General features: G+C 49.2%; 2 protein-coding genes across 3 annotated transcripts in view; both read right to left on the reverse strand.

Moving 5' to 3' along the window:
- Nucleotides 1-5,933, reverse strand: part of Sei (potassium voltage-gated channel seizure) — a 326,623-nt gene extending 320,690 nt beyond the window's left edge. For both annotated transcript variants that reach the window (XM_077699990.1, XM_077699988.1), the window contains exon 1: nt 5,304-5,933. In XM_077699990.1, the coding sequence (XP_077556116.1) occupies nt 5,304-5,379 (76 nt within the window). In that variant the 5' untranslated portion in view covers nt 5,380-5,933. The remainder of the gene's footprint in view (nt 1-5,303) is intronic.
- Nucleotides 5,934-17,136: 11,203 nt separating this feature from the next.
- On the reverse strand, nt 17,137-17,720 carry LOC144168582 (uncharacterized). Its single transcript, XM_077697535.1, has one exon. The coding sequence runs from the start codon at nt 17,638-17,640 to the stop codon at nt 17,137-17,139; it is 504 nt and encodes a 167-aa protein (XP_077553661.1). The 5' UTR covers nt 17,641-17,720.
- Nucleotides 17,721-18,417: the final 697 nt, after the last annotated feature.

Raw genomic sequence — 18,417 nt, forward strand, 5'->3', positions numbered from 1 at the left:
TCCGTCCTTCGGGCCCCGGCCGCCGCTGTGTATAGCGGCTCCACCCATACATTTTCTCTGCCCAACTTCGCGGGTTCAACAGTTGGATTCGGCTCGGGACAATTTCGTCTGAAACGGGGCACCGCCTTGTTGATATTGCCGCTTCTGGTGGGACAGTAAAAAATATTCTCTAGAGGCATATTCAGTAGTGTACATGTATAGCAAAACGTTTAGGTATTTCTGTTGTGGAGAATGGGGCTAATCACTAAATACCAATGTCTCCTCGCTGTGTACTTCACGGGATGGCGTCTTATAACCAAATTCCACCACCCTTCCTCCTTTACCCTGGGAGCGATATTCACAGAGCCGGCCCTCCCTGCACGGCGGAAGGCATAAATTAATTACAGTGATGGGCTGCACACTGCGTCTAAAACAATCTAATACCGAACCACTGTTATTTACGACAAAACTGATACAAGTATTGATTTAAAACACCTTCACATAAAAATCTCTCGACTTAAAAAAAACGTGTAGGATTCCAGGGGCTAGAATCCATGCCGTTAACGCAAGAACCAGAGACTTCTTCAAAGTCACAAAGTTAAAAGAGCGGTTTTTTTTAGCAGTCCGTCAAAGTAATGTCGCTTACGCTGAAAGCGAAGCGATGGACGTCGCAAGGTGCTTTCAATTCTGTACCGACGAGGAAATGGCGTGTTGCACACCGGCAACCCACTGTCCCACCAGCTTCACTCACGGTGAGAGCAGTTTTCCGTGATTTTCCCCGAACCGGCGAAACCGCTATAGCTCACTGACCAGCCACAGTCACTGTTAGTTATTAATTACTATTAATAATTACAGATAATCGGACGTAACTCTAGCCATGGCTACGTCCAGGCGAAACCTCAGTCAAAGCGAGGAGTACGTCTGAACAAAACCCCAACCAAAGAAAGAAATAGTAATCACAATAAACAGTGACTCTGGATAGTCAGTGAACGGTAGTGGTTTGGCCGGTTGGGGAAAAAAATGAAGACAGACAGTTTTCACCGTGGGTTGGGAAGCGAGCGGGACACTGGGTTGCCGGTGTAGGGGGGATTTGGCTACACTTACTACACCCCGGAATTCCTGCGTCAATAGTTTACATTACGAACTGAATCTTGCTTTCTATTCGGCCCCTCAGTAACGCGGGTAGGAGCAGGATAAGTCACTTTTCAGGAGGACCTGAACTGTGACCCATCCCAACGCACATTACTAATTTACAAGAAGTAACATTACTAATTTAAGAAGTAGGTTAAGATTTACCAGAAATACCCATCCGCCGCTATGTCTGATGAGCCGCGCTTCCGCCTTTTGCTGTTTTTTTTACGTTAGGTAGGGGTGGGATGACCGTCAATGTCTCATATGAGCACCGTCTTGGTTCTGTTCGTTATTTCGCATAGTAGCGTCTTCTATAAATGGTCAATCCCATACTTACTGTGAACACAACCGCAATTACCATCGTGATAATGCCCCGCGATGTGCCCCAGAAACCTATTGGCGCAGCTATACGTGCACATGATATTCTCAAATTAAATGCGCATCCTCAGGACCGCGCACATACAGGACGGGTAACCAAGTCTGGGAAGAAACTTGTGCGTAACTTCCTAAGGGGCCGTGAAAACAGAATTTACAACTTTGTTCAGTTTGAGAGAACTTGCCCCTCAGCAACTTACTCAGCTCCATTCCAGACTCTAAAGACGTTTTTAAAGACGATATTCTTGCTACTTGAACGCGAAAATGTCTGTCTGTCTGTCAGTCCGTCCGTCCGTCCGTCCGTCCGTCCGTCCGTCCATCTGCCTGTCTGTCTGTCTGTCTGTCTGTCTGTCTGTCTGTCTGTCTGTCCCTCGAGTCAGCTACCCGGCCAAAGTGAAACAGATTCTGCACTATATGTTTATATACCCACAGCCAAATCTAAACCGCTAAGTCCGGTGGCAATGTTCATACTTGTCACCACTTTTGAGCCAAAACAAAATATTACGCTCATTTGGGGCAAGACATCCGTAAGTTATATTCGCAGTGTCTTCTTTATTAAAAATACACGAATGCTTGATTTAATGAAAGGCACCTCCAGAAAAATACAAAAGCGGTCACCCGCGGTTTCCCTAGCGGCATTTTTAAAAAAAAATAAAAGACAGCAGTAATGAAAGGCCCCACTAGATATTTTTCACGTTCCGCTTGGAACGCACGTAGAGTAAGTAGGGTGCCTCGATTCACGCGCGTCTCCGCCGTACGGCAGCACTGGTATCGAGGCATTCGGCGTGGAGCAGTGGAATGCGGTCAATTCAAATTGCCTTAAGCAAACCTCTAGTGTGTTCATCTTGGAAGGAACGAGACGGGAGAGGAACAGCATGAGAGGTGAGCGGGAAAGAGAAGGGAGACATATACTTGGCAGGGGCGCCAAACAATTATCGTCTTTCGTCGACATGTGCAACGAAGTCAGCAGATACGCGGCCAATTTTTTAACCGTATGAAATGCAAGCAATGTTGAAAAACTTTCAAAGTCCGCGCTGAAGTAACGCATACTGGGCGGAACTGCCGTAATATGGGCCAGAACTACAGACATCGTTAACAGTGTTTTAAATGCACGTTAGCATTCAAATGACACATCAAACGGAACCTGCCCCACTAGAATCGCCAATTAGAATTTTTTGCCAGTGGCTTAGGGGTCAGCGTCCGCCAATCGCACGAACAAAATTATGTGCCGTAGAGAAATCGCCGGAAGCGGTTGCGGAGTCTCCACTGCTTCAATGTTTTCTTTAATATCTCGACTTTGCTTTTTGAAATTCGCGATAAAATTGGCATTATTGTTATCGGGACAAAGCAGTCTTTTTAACAAGCAAAACTTGCATTTTCTCGTTATTGAAAACTTTGTTATTGAAAAGTATGGTATGAAGTATTAAAAAATTTACAGTGTTCAATACTTCCTGCCTTAGCTGGTATGCGTTAGTCGGAATTCATATCGAAAACGTTTTGGTAGAAAACACTCCATGGCCTACATGTGGACAACTTACCAACCAATTATGGAATAAATTGAATGCTGGGTAAATCTCCAATTCCGTGGCACCCACCCGAAAGAAAGCGGCACGTTGTTTAGGTGGTACAGTAAGGGTGCGTAGGAACAACACATACTCTCCTTCGTCCCACTGCTGATAGATTACAAGAGTGGGACTGATCCAAGTGTCCTCATAACACTTAGGTTTAAGCTCCAAGCACGACTTTAGGGAGAAAGATATTGATAGGACAGAAGCACTTTCCTTCTTTCTTCAATATCTTACAATCAATATCTTTCTTCATAAGTCGGGCTTGGCGCTTAAACCTAATTCTTATGATGGCCTACCAACTAGCCCGTATCGACACATTAACCAATGTCCTGTCAAGTCAGTACCATCTTTCCTGCATGTTTCCGTTCATCTGTCGACGCCTGTTAACGTGACCATTGCCGAATAACGCCACGGCAGTGCGGAACTCACCCTTAGGTGCTGTCGCGGTAGTTTTTTTTTTTTTTTTTGTCGCGAGAACGTTAAGAATTGCAAGCCGTGCATGCTGTGTTTATTTCACTGTGCTCGTTGGGACAATATGTCACCTTAATGTTTCTTAGCCTTCGGGCTACGATGTAAACATGTAAAAATGCATCCGATTTTAGCGTTGTCGACGAGATAACTGCAGGTTCGAAGCGGACTATGTATTTCGCTGTAACGCTCACCGCTCAAAAGGGAGCGAGGACGACGGAAAAAAACAAGCACCCACTTCGGTCATATTTATAATTCACCCTATTTTCCTTACCGCGACGCCTTCACGGCGATGAAACGAGGTTTTTTTTAGTACGTTTTGTGGGAGTCAAACCAACAAACTGAGCTTCGGAGCTAATACCTCCCTGTCTGTAGCTACTAGCAACCATGCCACACGCCCCCAGGCTAAACCAAACTCGATTCGCCATAGTGCCTAACTCCGTAACGTGTGTGTGCCTTAGCTTCGACTCCTATTCCATTCCGGGGTGCCTAAATGCAAGGTAAAAGAATGAGATATTTGGAGCGAAATTTTCGCTATTCGGTTTGTAATATCGAACTTTCATGGTGGCGAACAAATTGACGAATGCAAAGCGAATTCCTCCATTCAATACTCAAACATTTTCTTAGCTTGGGTCGAGGGAAACACGATAAGGCTGAATTAATGGCAACATGTTGTATTTTCATACAGGTACGTCAATAGCCCGCAAATATTCCGGATCTCGCGAATGCGCCGTTTCCAATGCGATAATCACTTACAACTGTTTCGAGTCAAACCATGACTTTTAGAGTAAAACAAATGGCGAACATGATTTCCACTGAAAAGACGCGAGTGTTTTGAGAAAAGCGCATTACCGACCTTTTTCATTATCAGTGTAATCAACTATACGACCACACTCACACTTGTTATTATAATACCGCAACGTTATTCAACGCATTGGCATGAGCAGGCGGTAAATACGTGTCATGAAAGACACTACTAAACATGGACTTCCTAGGAGCTACTACTTCCTGGTCCTCTATTCAGCAGACTTTATTCCGAGACAGCCACGTTACGTGTACTGGTAATATGTACGACGTCTTCCTGAAAGCTGCAATTGGTTAATTCATGTTTATTTATTGTTTATTCTATGTTTTTAGGGGCTCAGTTAATGCTTATTTCCGAGAGCTGCGGATGTCCTGCTTCCTGGTTTCTGCATTAATGCCGTAAACTGGGCACTAAGGTTCGGGCTAGATTTCATGGAGTCGTACCCTACAGCGTGATCTATGCTATGTTGGTTTCGTTCATAGCTTAGATAAACAATGTACCGTGCGAAGCCTACTGTGGCTTCCTTTAGTCGTGTTTTATTATATTTGGCTTGGTACAGTGGCTTAGCTGCCGAACAAATCTCGAAAAGGAAGATAGGCTACATGAACATGAACATCGTTTCGTTCACGCGTTGTTATCAAAACAGCGCTTCGCTCACGGCACGAAGACAGCCTTCAGCACACAACACGTAAAGGTCATGCCGCAGGCTTCCGACGGCGCGGAAGTGTCTAGCCCGAGCCCAGACTACATCCACAAGACAGTGTGCTTCCTTCCGACTAATCTCCATACAAGTCGGCCATCCGGGCCCGTAATAAGGAAGGTCTGCGTGGGTGTCACAGCAAACAGGCGCGGGGCGCAATTAGCGCAGTGGCCGCGGAAGCGGAGGTGTTTATACTGGCAGGCTCCGGCTGATGGGAGGGTGAGGGGGGGGGGGGGGTAAAAAGAGCGAGCCGAGCAGCGGCTAATCGGCCACTTACTCATGCCGTCGAACTTGCGGATGATGGAATCGATGAAGGTGTTGTGCGGGGCAACGTGCCCCCTGCGAACAGGCATGGTGCCGTCGTCGCCGTCTCACGGAGGAACACAGATCACGGGCCGAAGGAGGCCGGACGGCGACTACGTGCTTCGTGGAAGAAAGCGACGTCGACGACGAAGCAGGGCGGCTCGCCTGCGGCGAGCCGCCATCGCACCACGCCACGGAAACAACAACAGTAACTGCCGCGGGAGGCGTCTGGAACGGGGCCCTTCGGAGCGGCGGCTCGACGCATAGTCCGTCGCCTGTCAGCTCAGGGCTGGCCGCACTCGGCTGGCTCAGCGGCTCCGACGGCGGCCGCAGGAGCCGCCGCAACAGTGCGATGCTCGGAGCGGCGCCATTCCATGCTGCGCTCGGATGCTGCTGCTGCTGCTGCTGGCAGTGGGGCGCCGTGCAGCGTGCCGCTCGGCCTCGTCGCCGGGCTCGCGACCGCCCGCCGCAAACGCATAGTCGTCGCCCCTGCGCTGCGCCCGCTCTCGGCCCCTGCTCGTCCCGGGTTAGGGCCCACAACGCAAACGCATCGCACTCGGCGCGACCGGAGGAGCTTGGTGCGGCCTGCGAGCGCGCGCCGCCCTCTCCCTCCGGACACGGTGGCGCCGTGCCGCGGCCTGGGGTGCAAACCCCGGCGGCCGCCAGGCAACGGGCGCCACGACAAGAGGCTCATTGTTGGGTGGCCGGGCGGCGCTCCACGAAACTGGAAACCCTGGCGCCAAGCCCGCGGCACGTTATACCTGTTCCCCCGACGCTGCTGCTGCTGTCGGGTTCCTGGAAATAGGAATATGGGACGGCACGGGATTTGCACGGAAGCACTTCACGGGTGATTTCCGGTGTTATTGCGAGACGCGCTTGTCGCGCTGCTGGCAGGACCTCAATTAACTTGCGCCCCGCTGAGGTCTGTTTGCGCTGGCAGCTACGAGGGTTTCTTGCCGGCACACCTGCGCTGTTAATCTGGGAAATGGTTCCAGGACTTACTTCGGGCTCATTACAAAATTTCTCCGGTAAGCGACTTGGCAAAAAATGAGAAGTGGATGAATGCGATCTCACACGCACGCAAACACTTACAAACATCCACGGCATGTTCCTTAATCCGCAAGTCGTTTTCGTCCCTCTTGAAGGCGTCGTAATACATAAATCCCGCTCCAGAATATCAGCAATGACTGTAATTCTACTCTTATCCGCTAAATGTTTTCACGAGAACTTCTACTCTCCATTCTTCCTCCTGGAAACAAGTCACTCGCGTGAGTAGCGAGTCACGATTATGGCCATGACGATGCGCTACTACACACGTACGAATACGCAGGGGTGGGTCAATGTTTGCTACGAGCCTGGCATGGACGATTAGGACCCACTCTGGCTTTATATTCGGCCGTGGCATATAGTCCAGTCCGCGACCTCAGCATCGGCATTGTGGGGCCTTAGCCAGTAAGCCAAACCAGCAGGTGGCAGAGTGCGCGGTGTAGGAGGGAGTGCTTTCGTTTTAATAACACTCAGAGCCAACGTGGCATCTTGCCGCTCTTAGGAGGCCTAACCGCAGCGGGAGTAATATGGCACCGTTCTTTATTAACGACGCGGACGGGAGCGGAATACATAAGTGTAGTTTATACGAGCCACACAAACACACAGACGCACACATGAAATCGCGTTTCAGCATGTGGGAATGTGCGTGCGTAGGCGCTGAGTAAAATAACACAGAATCTTCGAGCAGTAGACAACAAATATGAAGCGCATTTTTCTCCCAGAAGATGCTCGAATTCATGTAACGTACTTGCGTTCGACCTGAAATTCTGAAGGGATCAAATATATAGTAACCGAGCAGACGACTAATTTAGAAGGTACTTAAAGGGACCCTGCAACACTTTCGATAAACGCTTTCACTCTTTCCTTCACGTCTGCAAGCACTGCGAAGGCTACAGTTATCGCCAGGACGGAGCGGCACTGCGTGATTTGCTCGTCGCACCAGATACGCCTTCCGTTTCTGCTTTGTTTTGATGGCTTTATTTTAAAGCTGCTATCGAAAAGCGTTGATTGCTGGAAATGAATGAAAACCGGCCAACAGCCGCTACATAGCCTCAGTGACATAATTCGGACAATCGAAGAACGTCAATACCGGAAAAGAAAGAAAAATCCTTTGAGCGAGTTTACAAGTTATCTGATGAGCATAGAGCAGTAATTTTTGGCTGAGGTATCTTGCGACCCCTTAATCTAAGTACTGGGTGTGTTGGGGGACTATGTTCTGGAAGCATTTAAGATTTCAAAAAAAAAAGTTGAAAAAAGTGTAGCAGGGCGCCCAGGAAATATGTGAGGGATGGAATGTTGCTGGTCATTGATTATCTGCCGCCTGTATGACAACGTGGAGTCAGTGGTGGTACGTGATCAAAAATTGGGGAGTCCACAAAATTACAATCAATTTTAAGTTGAGAATTACCACACTAGGGCGATAATTAGGACAACGAACGAAAGTTATCCTAGTTATAACGAGAGTTGTAAGGCTCATAGTTCCATCTCAGCGGACAAACAAGCAGTTCTACTTTATAACTAGCTTAACAACCATTTACCCTAACACCCTGCGACCGCCCGAATGGCTCAGCGCAAAGGATCGGAGTCACATCATTAGCTAACATTGCTAATTAACTGTCCTAATGAGAGGTTAAAAGAGCGGTTCGTTAGCAATTCTTAGGCGATATCAGGTAACCTGGGCACTCAGTGCCGAGACTGCGGTTGCGCACCCGAGTCTGAACGACGCGAGCTGGTTAAGCATCGCCGGGACCAGTTTACAGGTTAAATTCACGTGGCTGTCTGCAAGCCTTCAGTTGCCCTGCCTAGCCAGGAGGCGGGGTTTTTTTGTTTTTTTTGTTTCTGAACATCGCGTGGTCTGTGAGTATTCTCTGTTGAGCTTTACAGCCACTTTGTTTTTTACGCTGTTTCACCATGTTTGTTTTTTTCCTTTTATTGTCAACTGCGCGAGTATACGTTGTGCTAGTACGACGAACAAAACTTAGTTGTATGTCAGTGCTGTGTCCGTGTCTTGCTTCGTCTAGTGCCACATCGACTGCGCTGTTTAAAAGTCCACAAACCTGATTTGATTTATTGATTGATTGAATGTTTTAACACGCCGACGCAACGCAGGCGATAAGGCGCGCCGTAGTAGAGGGCTCCGGTTAATTTCGACCACCTGAGGATCTTTAACGTGCGCCGAAATCTCGAACACACAGGCGTTTTTGCTTTTCGCCTCCATCAGTTTGATCGCGGCCGCCGCGGCCGGGAATCGAACCCGCGACCTCATGCTCAGCAGCGCAACGCCATAGCCACTGAGCCACCGCGGCGGGTCCGCAAACCTATCGCACCAACTTGCCAAAGACGTTCACTTTGAAAACTCTTTGGTATGAGAAGCATGGTATTAAATTGTCCAAACCTACGTCTAGAAAAATGGCCCTTACACCCGTTCTCCGGAACCACACTCACCTAATAGAAGGCTGTGCGTCTGAAAGTTGGGAGCGAATGAGAATTAATTTCCTCTTTTGAATGCGTATTTTCTTGTGGACTGCACTAGAAAACTTGTCTGTCCACCTGTAATGATTGGTGTTTCACACTTATTCCACATCAGCAAATTGTAATACAGAAGTTCCTAGGGCCCCCACATTTTCATGTAATACCTGCTAAAATACTCCCCAAGAAATGTTTCCTTGCAACTTTCTCATGTACAACAGTGAAGCCCACTTATAAAACTCGTAAAGCATTTTTTGGGATATATAGGGGTTGATGTAATTATCTTGTAAAGTCCCCGGAGCCTTCAACTTTGATATCACACTCAACACATTTTCTCTGATAACTGCCTTCAGAGCAATGCATTTGGCATACTAGACAAGCCCAATTTAAAGGGGATTAGTGTAGAGCACTCTATAGGAACTCATGCTGTCTTAAGGGAGCATTTAATGTAACGCCCTGGGGCTTTCCTGTTTTGATATCAGACTGCTTATATTATTCCTTAAAAATGCATTCCCAGCAATGTATTTTTGTATGTACTCAGGAAACTGACTTTAAAAGTGATCGGCACAGCTTCCTGGGCATGTATCCGAACATTCAAACTTGGGGTCGAGATTTTGTCTTTTTTTTCAGCTTTGATGTTACACAAGTTCAAAACCAGAAAGGCGCGAAATAGCCAGGCTGCACTGTCGTCTTATCGGGGAATCGTTACGTGACTTCTTGAAATTTTCACCACTCGCTGACACTATAAAAATTAGCAGTGGCTTAGCTCGGCTATGCCGGGATATACGTAGCGTGAGCTAAGGTTCAGCTGGTTATTCTTACCTTTCCTGGTTGTCTAGTATTAGCTCGATTATCAAGCTTACAGCTCCTTCAATATCACACACACGGTATATGGATTATGTGACACATGTATATTTATCAGGCGGCTCCGGCGCAGCGTCGCCAATCACCCCAGAGCTAAGCTGGTTCCACAGGCGCACGCCGGAGTTGCCGCGACGCACGAGCCATCGGTTCCACACCCGGCGACCCTTCGCATGATCATCAAGTGGACCGGGACGCCACGTGAGGAACGGAGGTCGTCGAAGACGCTGGGCGCGTGGGGTGTGTGAGAGATGCCGGGCAGCGAGCAAAGTTCTGTGCGCCGTGTGACATCACTGCTCCTCGTGCATGCGCAGCACAGCTCTCCAGGACCCACGCGAAACTACTCAACCTGTCACATGTCACATGTCACATACATGTGTCACATAATACGTACGTGTACCGTGTGTGTGTCATTGAAGCAGCAGTAAGCATGATAATCAAGCTAATCCTAGACAACCAAAAAAGCTAAGAATAACCAGCTGAACCCTTAGCTCACGCTACGTATATCCTGGCCCGTGATCCTGGCATAGCCGAGTTGAGCCACTGCTAATTTCTATGTCATGTAGCGCAGCCTGCAATCTTGTTTGACGGGGAAAGGATTTAACCCTGTCGTCTTTAGCCGAGATTGATTTCCTTTGATCAACAATGTTCTCGATTGAATTCGGTGGTTCCGGAAAGAAGAGTGCTCAGAGATAGATGCTCGCAGGGCAAACGCAGCGTCATTCGATTTGCCGACGCTCGACCATGCATGTAACTATGTTGAATGTTTCATCGCCGATTGTGTATTCTTTTTACTTACTGCTAACCCCAAATTCTCTCCAACAAGCTTTAATTGTTACAAGAACCTAGGTTCATCCTCTGCGTGACAATATTCGACGTTGTTAGCGGTATATACCGACTGCAAGCGTTCCCTCTGTCCCTGACGCCAGCAGCGTGAACTAAAACGTTCGCGGGAGACCACACACACCCTCTTGAGCCTGACACGACTGACCCCGTGAACTGAAGCTCGCCGGCACTCTTCCGCAGCGTGCGCTAGTTGCGGTGCGCTCCACCTGCATGGCACCACCTTTCTTTCTTTCTGTATTTAGGCGCCTTCCAGCCCAGGAAACGTTATGTCAAAGTAATGTGTGCGTTCAATCTTAAATACACTCTTGCGAGACTGCCCAATATACGTGCCGGACACTTTTACGAATCTGAGCCCTTCCACCCCGGGAAGAGGGATGCCCAGTGAAGATGACGGTATCGTTGGATTTCCTATGTTGGGGTTTAGCTTTATTGGGGATTTACTATGTTGAATTATAAGGACAGTGATCCAATCTCTACGTCACAGACTACGGACACACGCGATTGGTGGGCAGAGACAATTGCGTTTTATTGCAGCGTGGCCACGCCAATAACAGCACAGGATCTAGTGCACCGCACACCTGTGCGGAGCACGGGATTCTGCAGCTCTGGAGCGCGCGGCATTCGGCAATGGCATGGGGGAGGTAGACGCCGCACTTGGCGATCAGTATACACGACTCGGAAAAGACTCCGAAAAGATACTTTCTCCTGGTGGAGAAAGTATGGCCTCAGTAATAAAAAAAAAAAAAGCAGTTGCTTAGTTCGGCTATGCCAGGATATACGTAGCGTGAGCTAAGGTTCACGGGGTTATTTTTAGGTTTTCTGGTTGTCTAGGATTAGCTGATTATCATGTTTACTGCTGCTAAAACGATTTCCGTCCCAATCCAATCCAATCGCGGCGGCGGCGGCGGTGGCGGCGGCTCCGGTGCGCCATCTGTGCGCCGTTAGATGGCACTGCTCCTCGCGCATGCGCAGCACGGCTCTCCAGGAGCCACGCGAAACTGCTAAACCTCGGCCAGTGTAGCTCACGCTACAAAACATGGCGTCAGTAGATGGCCATGTTTCACTGCACAGCACATGGTGTAGAAAAACCAGCTTACAAAAACCAAACATACGATATTTTTAAAGTCGGCTTCACCTTTGAGCAGAAGGTGCAATGCTAGGAAGACATTTTTAGGAGCAATACAATACATCTTGTTTTTGAATGTGGAGGCCATATTACCTACTTTTATTTGTTATTTTTTTTGTTTTTGTATGATTTTTTTTGTACGCTGAACACACACCGTTGATCAAAGCGTCCACAACAGCGCCAGCATTTGGGTGGTTAGACATGTACAGCTTCTGCGGAATTACGGAATACCGCGAGAGTGACAGCAGTGCCTACTGCGTTGCAGTAAACCTCGCGATATTCCGTTCGCTGGCAGTTCCTGTACGCATTCAGCGTCGTCTACTCATCCGCTTGCAACGTTCCTTCTGTTTTTTTGCACCACTGCTAAAGAAACTTGGCTGTTCGGTCTCAGTAGATTAGCGGCAAAATATCGCGGGTTTTGAGCGAACGGCTCTAGTTCGAGCACCACCACTGCTAAACCTCTTCCAGCAATTCCAATTTTAAATGCGGAGCATTTCTTAGGCTCGCCTGGTCCTCCGTCGTTGATGGCGGCGCCGTCCACACGCTCACTGCGCATGCACAGCTCCGCGATACCACACGATACCACACGATACCACACTATACCACACCGACAGCTCCGCGATACCACACTATAAAAAAAAGAAATAGTTAGCGGCACCCGGTTTCGATCCCACGACTCTCCGGCCGCAACGGGAGGTACGCGGTGCTCTTCCCACTACGCTACAAATCCTTTTTTTTATTGCCAGCCTTGCACTTTACAACATAATACATGCAGGGTTCAACACATGAATGACACCAAACTGAAAAAAAAAGAAAAAGAAAAAAAAACGCCACCAACCCGACCAGGGCTGGCGTTGTCATTTAAAAGGGTTTTAACGTTGCCAGTGGCTCGACACTTGAAAGCCATTCCGGCACACATTCATGCAATTTCTGTTCTTCTATATACCTTGAAATATATTCCCCGAAATACACCCGCGACGACCGAGCGTCTACATCGTTGTAGACATAAGCCGAGCGTGCTCGCCAAATACTCTGGAGGCCCAACAACATTATCATGTCCAATGGCATACCATCATCGTCATCCACTGCCAGGTAACGGATTCCGTGTGGGCTCAGGGGGAGCTCCTTGCGCATAGTCCTCTGAAGAATGTCCCAGAAGAAGACACCTTCCCAAAAGTGTAAGAACACGTGATCTACTGTTTCTGGTATTTTACACAGTGCACAGTGCGTACCCCACGGAACAAACAAGCCCCTTTCTTCCATCCATGTCTTTGTGGTTAATGTGTTGGTGTGAAGTTTAAAAAAGAAAGACTTCACCCCTGACGGTACTAACATTTTCTTCACGCGTTTAAGAACGTTTTGCCCAGGGCCTCCAGCGTATAAGGCTCGGTACATAGGAACAGGGAGGATAACGCTACATACATTATTATACAATTTCCTCCGTATAACAGTACTCAAATACTCTTTTGAAAAACGCACGCTCAGAAACCTCACCGCGTCGACTACTTCCTTTAAATAGCAGTGGAGACCACCACTCATGCGGCCGCTCGTCACAACAAAATTGGGCAGACCTCGTCCGAGCCGAAACTGACAGACAGTCCTCAAAAAAGGATCGCGTACATCGCGAAAAAATAAAAACCTGTTAACAAGCTGTCGCACGAACAAGTGGGTCAGCCCTAGCCCACCTCCCTGAGCTCGCCTGAAAATATTTGTTCGGCTACTTCTCTGCCAACTTGAGGCCCAAACAAACACCGCGAACACGCGGTGAAGTTTCTGCACATTCACTCGCGAACAATGTAGAACTTGCATCACGTACAACAATTTGGTGGCAAGAAATACATTGCATACGTTTGCCCTTGCGATAAACCAGAGCCCCTCCAATTGTCAGCCTTCTCGCGCAGCTCTTGAGCTTGCGCACGCCAATATGGCTCACTGTCTCTATAATACTCCAGTAGAGTGCCCAAGTACTTGACGAGATGAGTAACCCAATTGATGTTGGCAAAAAACTCTGGGGTTGTTGGCCCATCGCCGTGCCAGAACCCGACACACTTTCCCCAGTTCACCAGGCTTCCTGTGACAACGCCAAACCTTTTCACGATTTCGACTACGTGAACGACACTTTCCTTGTTGTGACAAAACACCGCGACATCGTCCGCATAGGCAAGAAGTTTCACTTCAAGCGTATGTAAACGGAAACCTCGAATCTGATCGTTCTTTATAAAAAATTCCCCGCATTTCCCCGAGGGGAAGAATGTGAAAGTGCGAATGCACGAGTTGAATTTGCGCGGTTCGGTAATGTTCGCGAAAGAGAGATCCCACACACACACACAACTACAAAGAAAGAAAGATGCATTTATTCACAGACACCTATTTGTGTTGTCGTTGTACTTGATTGCTAGAGCGGATCTCAGCTTTGAAATTTCGTGTCAGTACTCCTTTAAGCAGGTGCATTAGCCCTTCTCACGCCCGATTCTTGGCCAATCCCCCACGTGGGTATGTGCCATGTCAGCGGCCAGGCAGCGCGCGCCCATCTCCCCCCGTTGCCAAGGAAGACGAGGAGATTCCTGGCCAATCCCCCACGTGGGTATGTGCCATGTCAGCGGCCAGGCAGCGCGCGCCCATCTACACGTGTGCGGACATCGCCGGTGGACGCAGGTTCAGGGTCGCTTAAGAAGTGCATTGCACTTAATAGTTAAACACAACATTTCAATGTATATGCAAAAAAGCAATGGGCTGAGTAGGCAGCCCTGGCGTACCGAACGTTGCACGTTAATGGGCGCTCCCAGTGACTTGTTTATAATTAACCGCGTCGTACACTTGTGGTACGCCAGGGTCACTCCGTCTCTAATGACGGCTCCCTCTTTGATGTGGTCCAACATAGAGAGCAGAATATCGTGTGAGACGCAATCAAATGCCTTTTGAAGGTCTAGTTGAAGAAGTGCAACGGCACATCCAGTGGCGTCACAACACTCGAGTACACACCACGCGGAGTGTATGTTTGTTGTGATTGTGCGTCCTTTGATGCCGCACGTCTGGTGCGGTCCAACAAGGGTTGTGATAACTGTTTGCAGCCTTTGCGCGAGCCCCTTCATAAAAACCTTGTAATCTACGTTAGTCAACGCTATTGGTCGGTATGAAGTGACAGACTTTAATTTTTCAGTTTCCTCTGTTTTAGGTATCAAAACTGTGTGCGATGATGCATACGATGGTGGAAGGGTTTTCATTCGGAATGCCTCATTAAACATTGCCGTTAAAATTGGTGAAACCTCGGCTTTGAAATGCTTATAGAAGGCCGCGCTTAGCCCGTCTGGGCCGGGCGACTTTCCAGGGTTTAAATTATCTATAGCTGCCTTCACTTCTTCAACAGATATGGGTTGTTCCAAACTGTCTTTTGTTTCGTCCTCAAGAATTGGCATGCAGCTAAGATACTCCCTTCGAAAGGTTTCTAGATTACAGGGCCGATACGCGAATAACTGTTGGTAATATTCAAAAAAAAACTGGTGGATGTCCTCTTTTTTGCTTGACGTGCGTTCTTCCCATTCGATTTTATCTATCGTGTTTTGTCGAACACGTGCTTTTTCAATTCCAAGCGCCCGTTTGGTGGGCGTTTCCCCCATCGCTAATCGCTCAGCTCTCGCATGAACGAGCGCTCCGCGATAGCGTTCTTCGCCCATTAACTCAAGTTGATGTTTCAGTTTGCCTATGTCATCTTTAAACACACCTGGTGTTTTCCCTTCCTCTATAGTTAATCTTTGTAGAGTGTGACGTAGCATCCCTTCCATTTTTTCCTCGTATCTTATGCAGCTTGATCTTTCGATGGCTTTAACTTTAATTGTTTCTTTGAATAATTCCCATTGTTCTCCGATTTTATTATCCTCATTTTTAAATTCTTCAATTTTTTCCTTAACTGTATCGGTAAAGATTTCGTCCTTTAAAAGTTTAGCGTTTAATTTCCAGAGGTCCCAAGAAAAGGTCGTTTTTTGTTTTCTGGGCCCAACGCTACATTTAACAAGGCAGTGATCTGAAAATGATACTGGATGTACACTATATGAGTGGCATTTGGGGATTAATTCGAGTGACACATAAAATCTGTCAAGCCGCGCGTGACTGGTTCCCTGAAAGTGGGTGAAGCGCACGTCTCGACCGTTCTCAAGGCATTTTGCCACATCTACCAGCCCAAACTCGTCGATCAGTTCGGCCAGCAAGTCCGTACTTGCGTCCTTGTAAGGACTGCTGCTTGTCTTGTCTTGCGGGGATAACACACAGTTGAAATCTCCCATCATTATAATTTGCCTCTCGTCAGTGAAGCATTGACGTAGAGTGCGAAAAAAATTCTGCCTATCCTCTCTCGCGTTCGGTGCATACAGACATATCACACGCCATTCAACGTTATTCAATGCGAAATCACACACAACGAAACGACCAAAAACACACGATCGAACACTTTCAACCTCCAGGCCTGAATGCTTTTTCAGAAAAAACACACAGCCTGCAGAGTTTCCTACAGCATGACTGACACACGCAAAATACCTAGCCGTGAAGCGCTGCACCATGCTCCCGGTCTCATCCTCCCCTTCAACTTTCGTCTCCTGCAATGCCACCACGTCTAAATCTTGCTCAGTAAGTAGGCGGTGCACCTGACTTTGCTTCTTTTTTGCTGAGAGCCCTCGAACGTTAAGCGTAGCAAAGGTCAACTGAGCTTCAGTAGGCATTTAAACAAAGACGAGGGGTGGAGGCCGGGAGCATGGTGCTTACCGTTCTCGTCACGCCGTCGCTAGGCGTGTCCGTCCGCTGTCGGGCCTCCCGGAGGCTGTAGTTGTCCCGGCGTTGTATCCGGCTGTTTGTGGTCGGCCTGAACTTAGTCGCAGGGACGACCGCCGCGCGACTGCCGCCTTTTTCGGCGGCTCTCCGGTGCCACCTTCTTCCACCCCCTCCTTGTGGCCGGCCTCGTCGTGGGACCGCTTGGCGGTCGCGTTGACGCTGCTAGCAAGAGAGGCGACGTTCGTTTCCATCTTGTATGGCTCAGTTGCATCCGTTGTGACTTCCACAGAGGGGGCGTCAACACCACCTTCCGCCTGTTGGACAGGCAAAGGTGGGAACGCCTCTGTCGGTTGCCGGCCGTTGCCTGGGTCCTTGGGACCGTCACCGCTGGGTTCACCTGGAGAAGCCGACGCCTCCACCGTCGAATGCTCCCCCACACCTTTCGCTGCTTCCTCAGCTTCCGCTGTGTCCATCAGCAACTCGAACGAATCCTCTCTGATTTGATTGATTGTAGGGTTTAACGCGCCGACGCAACGCAGGCGATGAGGCGCGCCGTAGTGGAGGGCTCCGGATTAATTTTGACCCTCGTGGGGATCTTTAACGTGCGCCGAAATCTCGTACACACGGGCATTTTTGCTTTTCGCCTCCATCAGAAAAGCGACCGCCGCGGCCGGGAATTGAACCCGCGACCTCGTGCTCAGCAGCGCAACGCCTTAGCCACTGAGCCACCGCAGCGGATAACGAATCTCTCCGTGGACCCGGTCACATTCGCGTACGTCTTGACGCATTGCTCTTCTCGGTGTCCGAACCGCCGGCATCGGGAGCAGCGCGGCACCTGGCAGTCCCTCCGTACGCGGCCGGCGGTGTGGCAGCGCAGGCACTGCATGGGACGACCGGGGGCCACAACGAGAGCCAGTTCACCTGCCACGCGAATTTGGTGGGGCAAGTCGTCAACCTTCAGTCCGGCCTTCAGCTTGAGGAGCACGGTGCGGGTGGTGGAACCTCTGTCGTGCACACCTTGTACTCGCCAGCGTTCCCGGGTGACTTCGCTAACTTTGCCATATGCCGCAAACGCCGCCCGAATGTCTTCGTCCGCAACACCGTACAGCAGCCAGTGAAGTTTCAATTTCACTTCTTGGTCCTGCGGGTCGATGACCAGGCAGCGCCGTCCCTTCACTTGCAGTTCGCCGGTCGCAAGCATCTTTTTCGTCGCTTCGGGGCTGTTAAACGTCACCGCCCAGGTGTGGTTTATCTGATATGTCCCCAAGGCAACTACCTCGGAAAGCATACCAGACTTGGCCAGCGTGTCCCTGAAATCTTCTACTCGAAAAGGTCGAGCGCGCACGTCACCATGAAGAAAAACTGTGTTTAAAACGATACGCCCGGTAGGCAGAGATGGCAAAATAATCTGATACTCTTCGTTATCATTCGCGTCGATCCTGTTTCCGCGGCTAGGCTGCGCCGCAATTGCCGCCCCTTGGGAGCACATGACCCTACGTCCTTTCACTACGGTGGCCGGAAGTAGAATGATACGCTACAAATCCGGGACAGGAGAAAGTGCTACGAACGCGCCTTATGTCCTTGACTCGTTCAAACTACGTCAAGAAGCTACTGATACAACGAAGGCACGCGAAGCTGAACGTCAACGGAAACGACGAACTGAAAACTTTAGAGGGGGATGCTGAATTTCCCGTGGGAAAGCTGTGGCGGGAAGCGCCACGCGCCTTGCAGCTCAACCAGCCCCGTCCGCAGCGCCTCTGATGCTGATTGTGGCAGGATGCCCCTAGGGATTGGCCAACCAAAGAATCCATCACGAGATAGGTTCGCGCTCAACCACCGTCGTCATCTTCCCGTAGGGGAACCGCCGAAGAAGAAGAACGAGAAGACAAAGCTGCGAAGAGGAGGGCGTGTACATTGCTCTCAGCCGGTGCACCAATGTCAACAACCTTTACCTCACCAAGGCTGACGGAGACTACCG

Source organism: Haemaphysalis longicornis, unplaced genomic scaffold (assembly GCF_048455015.1).
Source record: "Haemaphysalis longicornis isolate Haplotype H1 unplaced genomic scaffold, Haemaphysalis longicornis Haplotype H1 scaffold_2, whole genome shotgun sequence".
Taxonomy (NCBI): Eukaryota; Metazoa; Arthropoda; class Arachnida; order Ixodida; family Ixodidae; genus Haemaphysalis; species Haemaphysalis longicornis.

What these genes read in the sequence shown, in the direction of transcription:
- LOC144168582 (XM_077697535.1), bottom strand. Translation starts at nt 17,640, where the DNA reads ATGCTTGCGACCGGCGAACTGCAAGTGAAGGGACGGCGCTGCCTGGTC.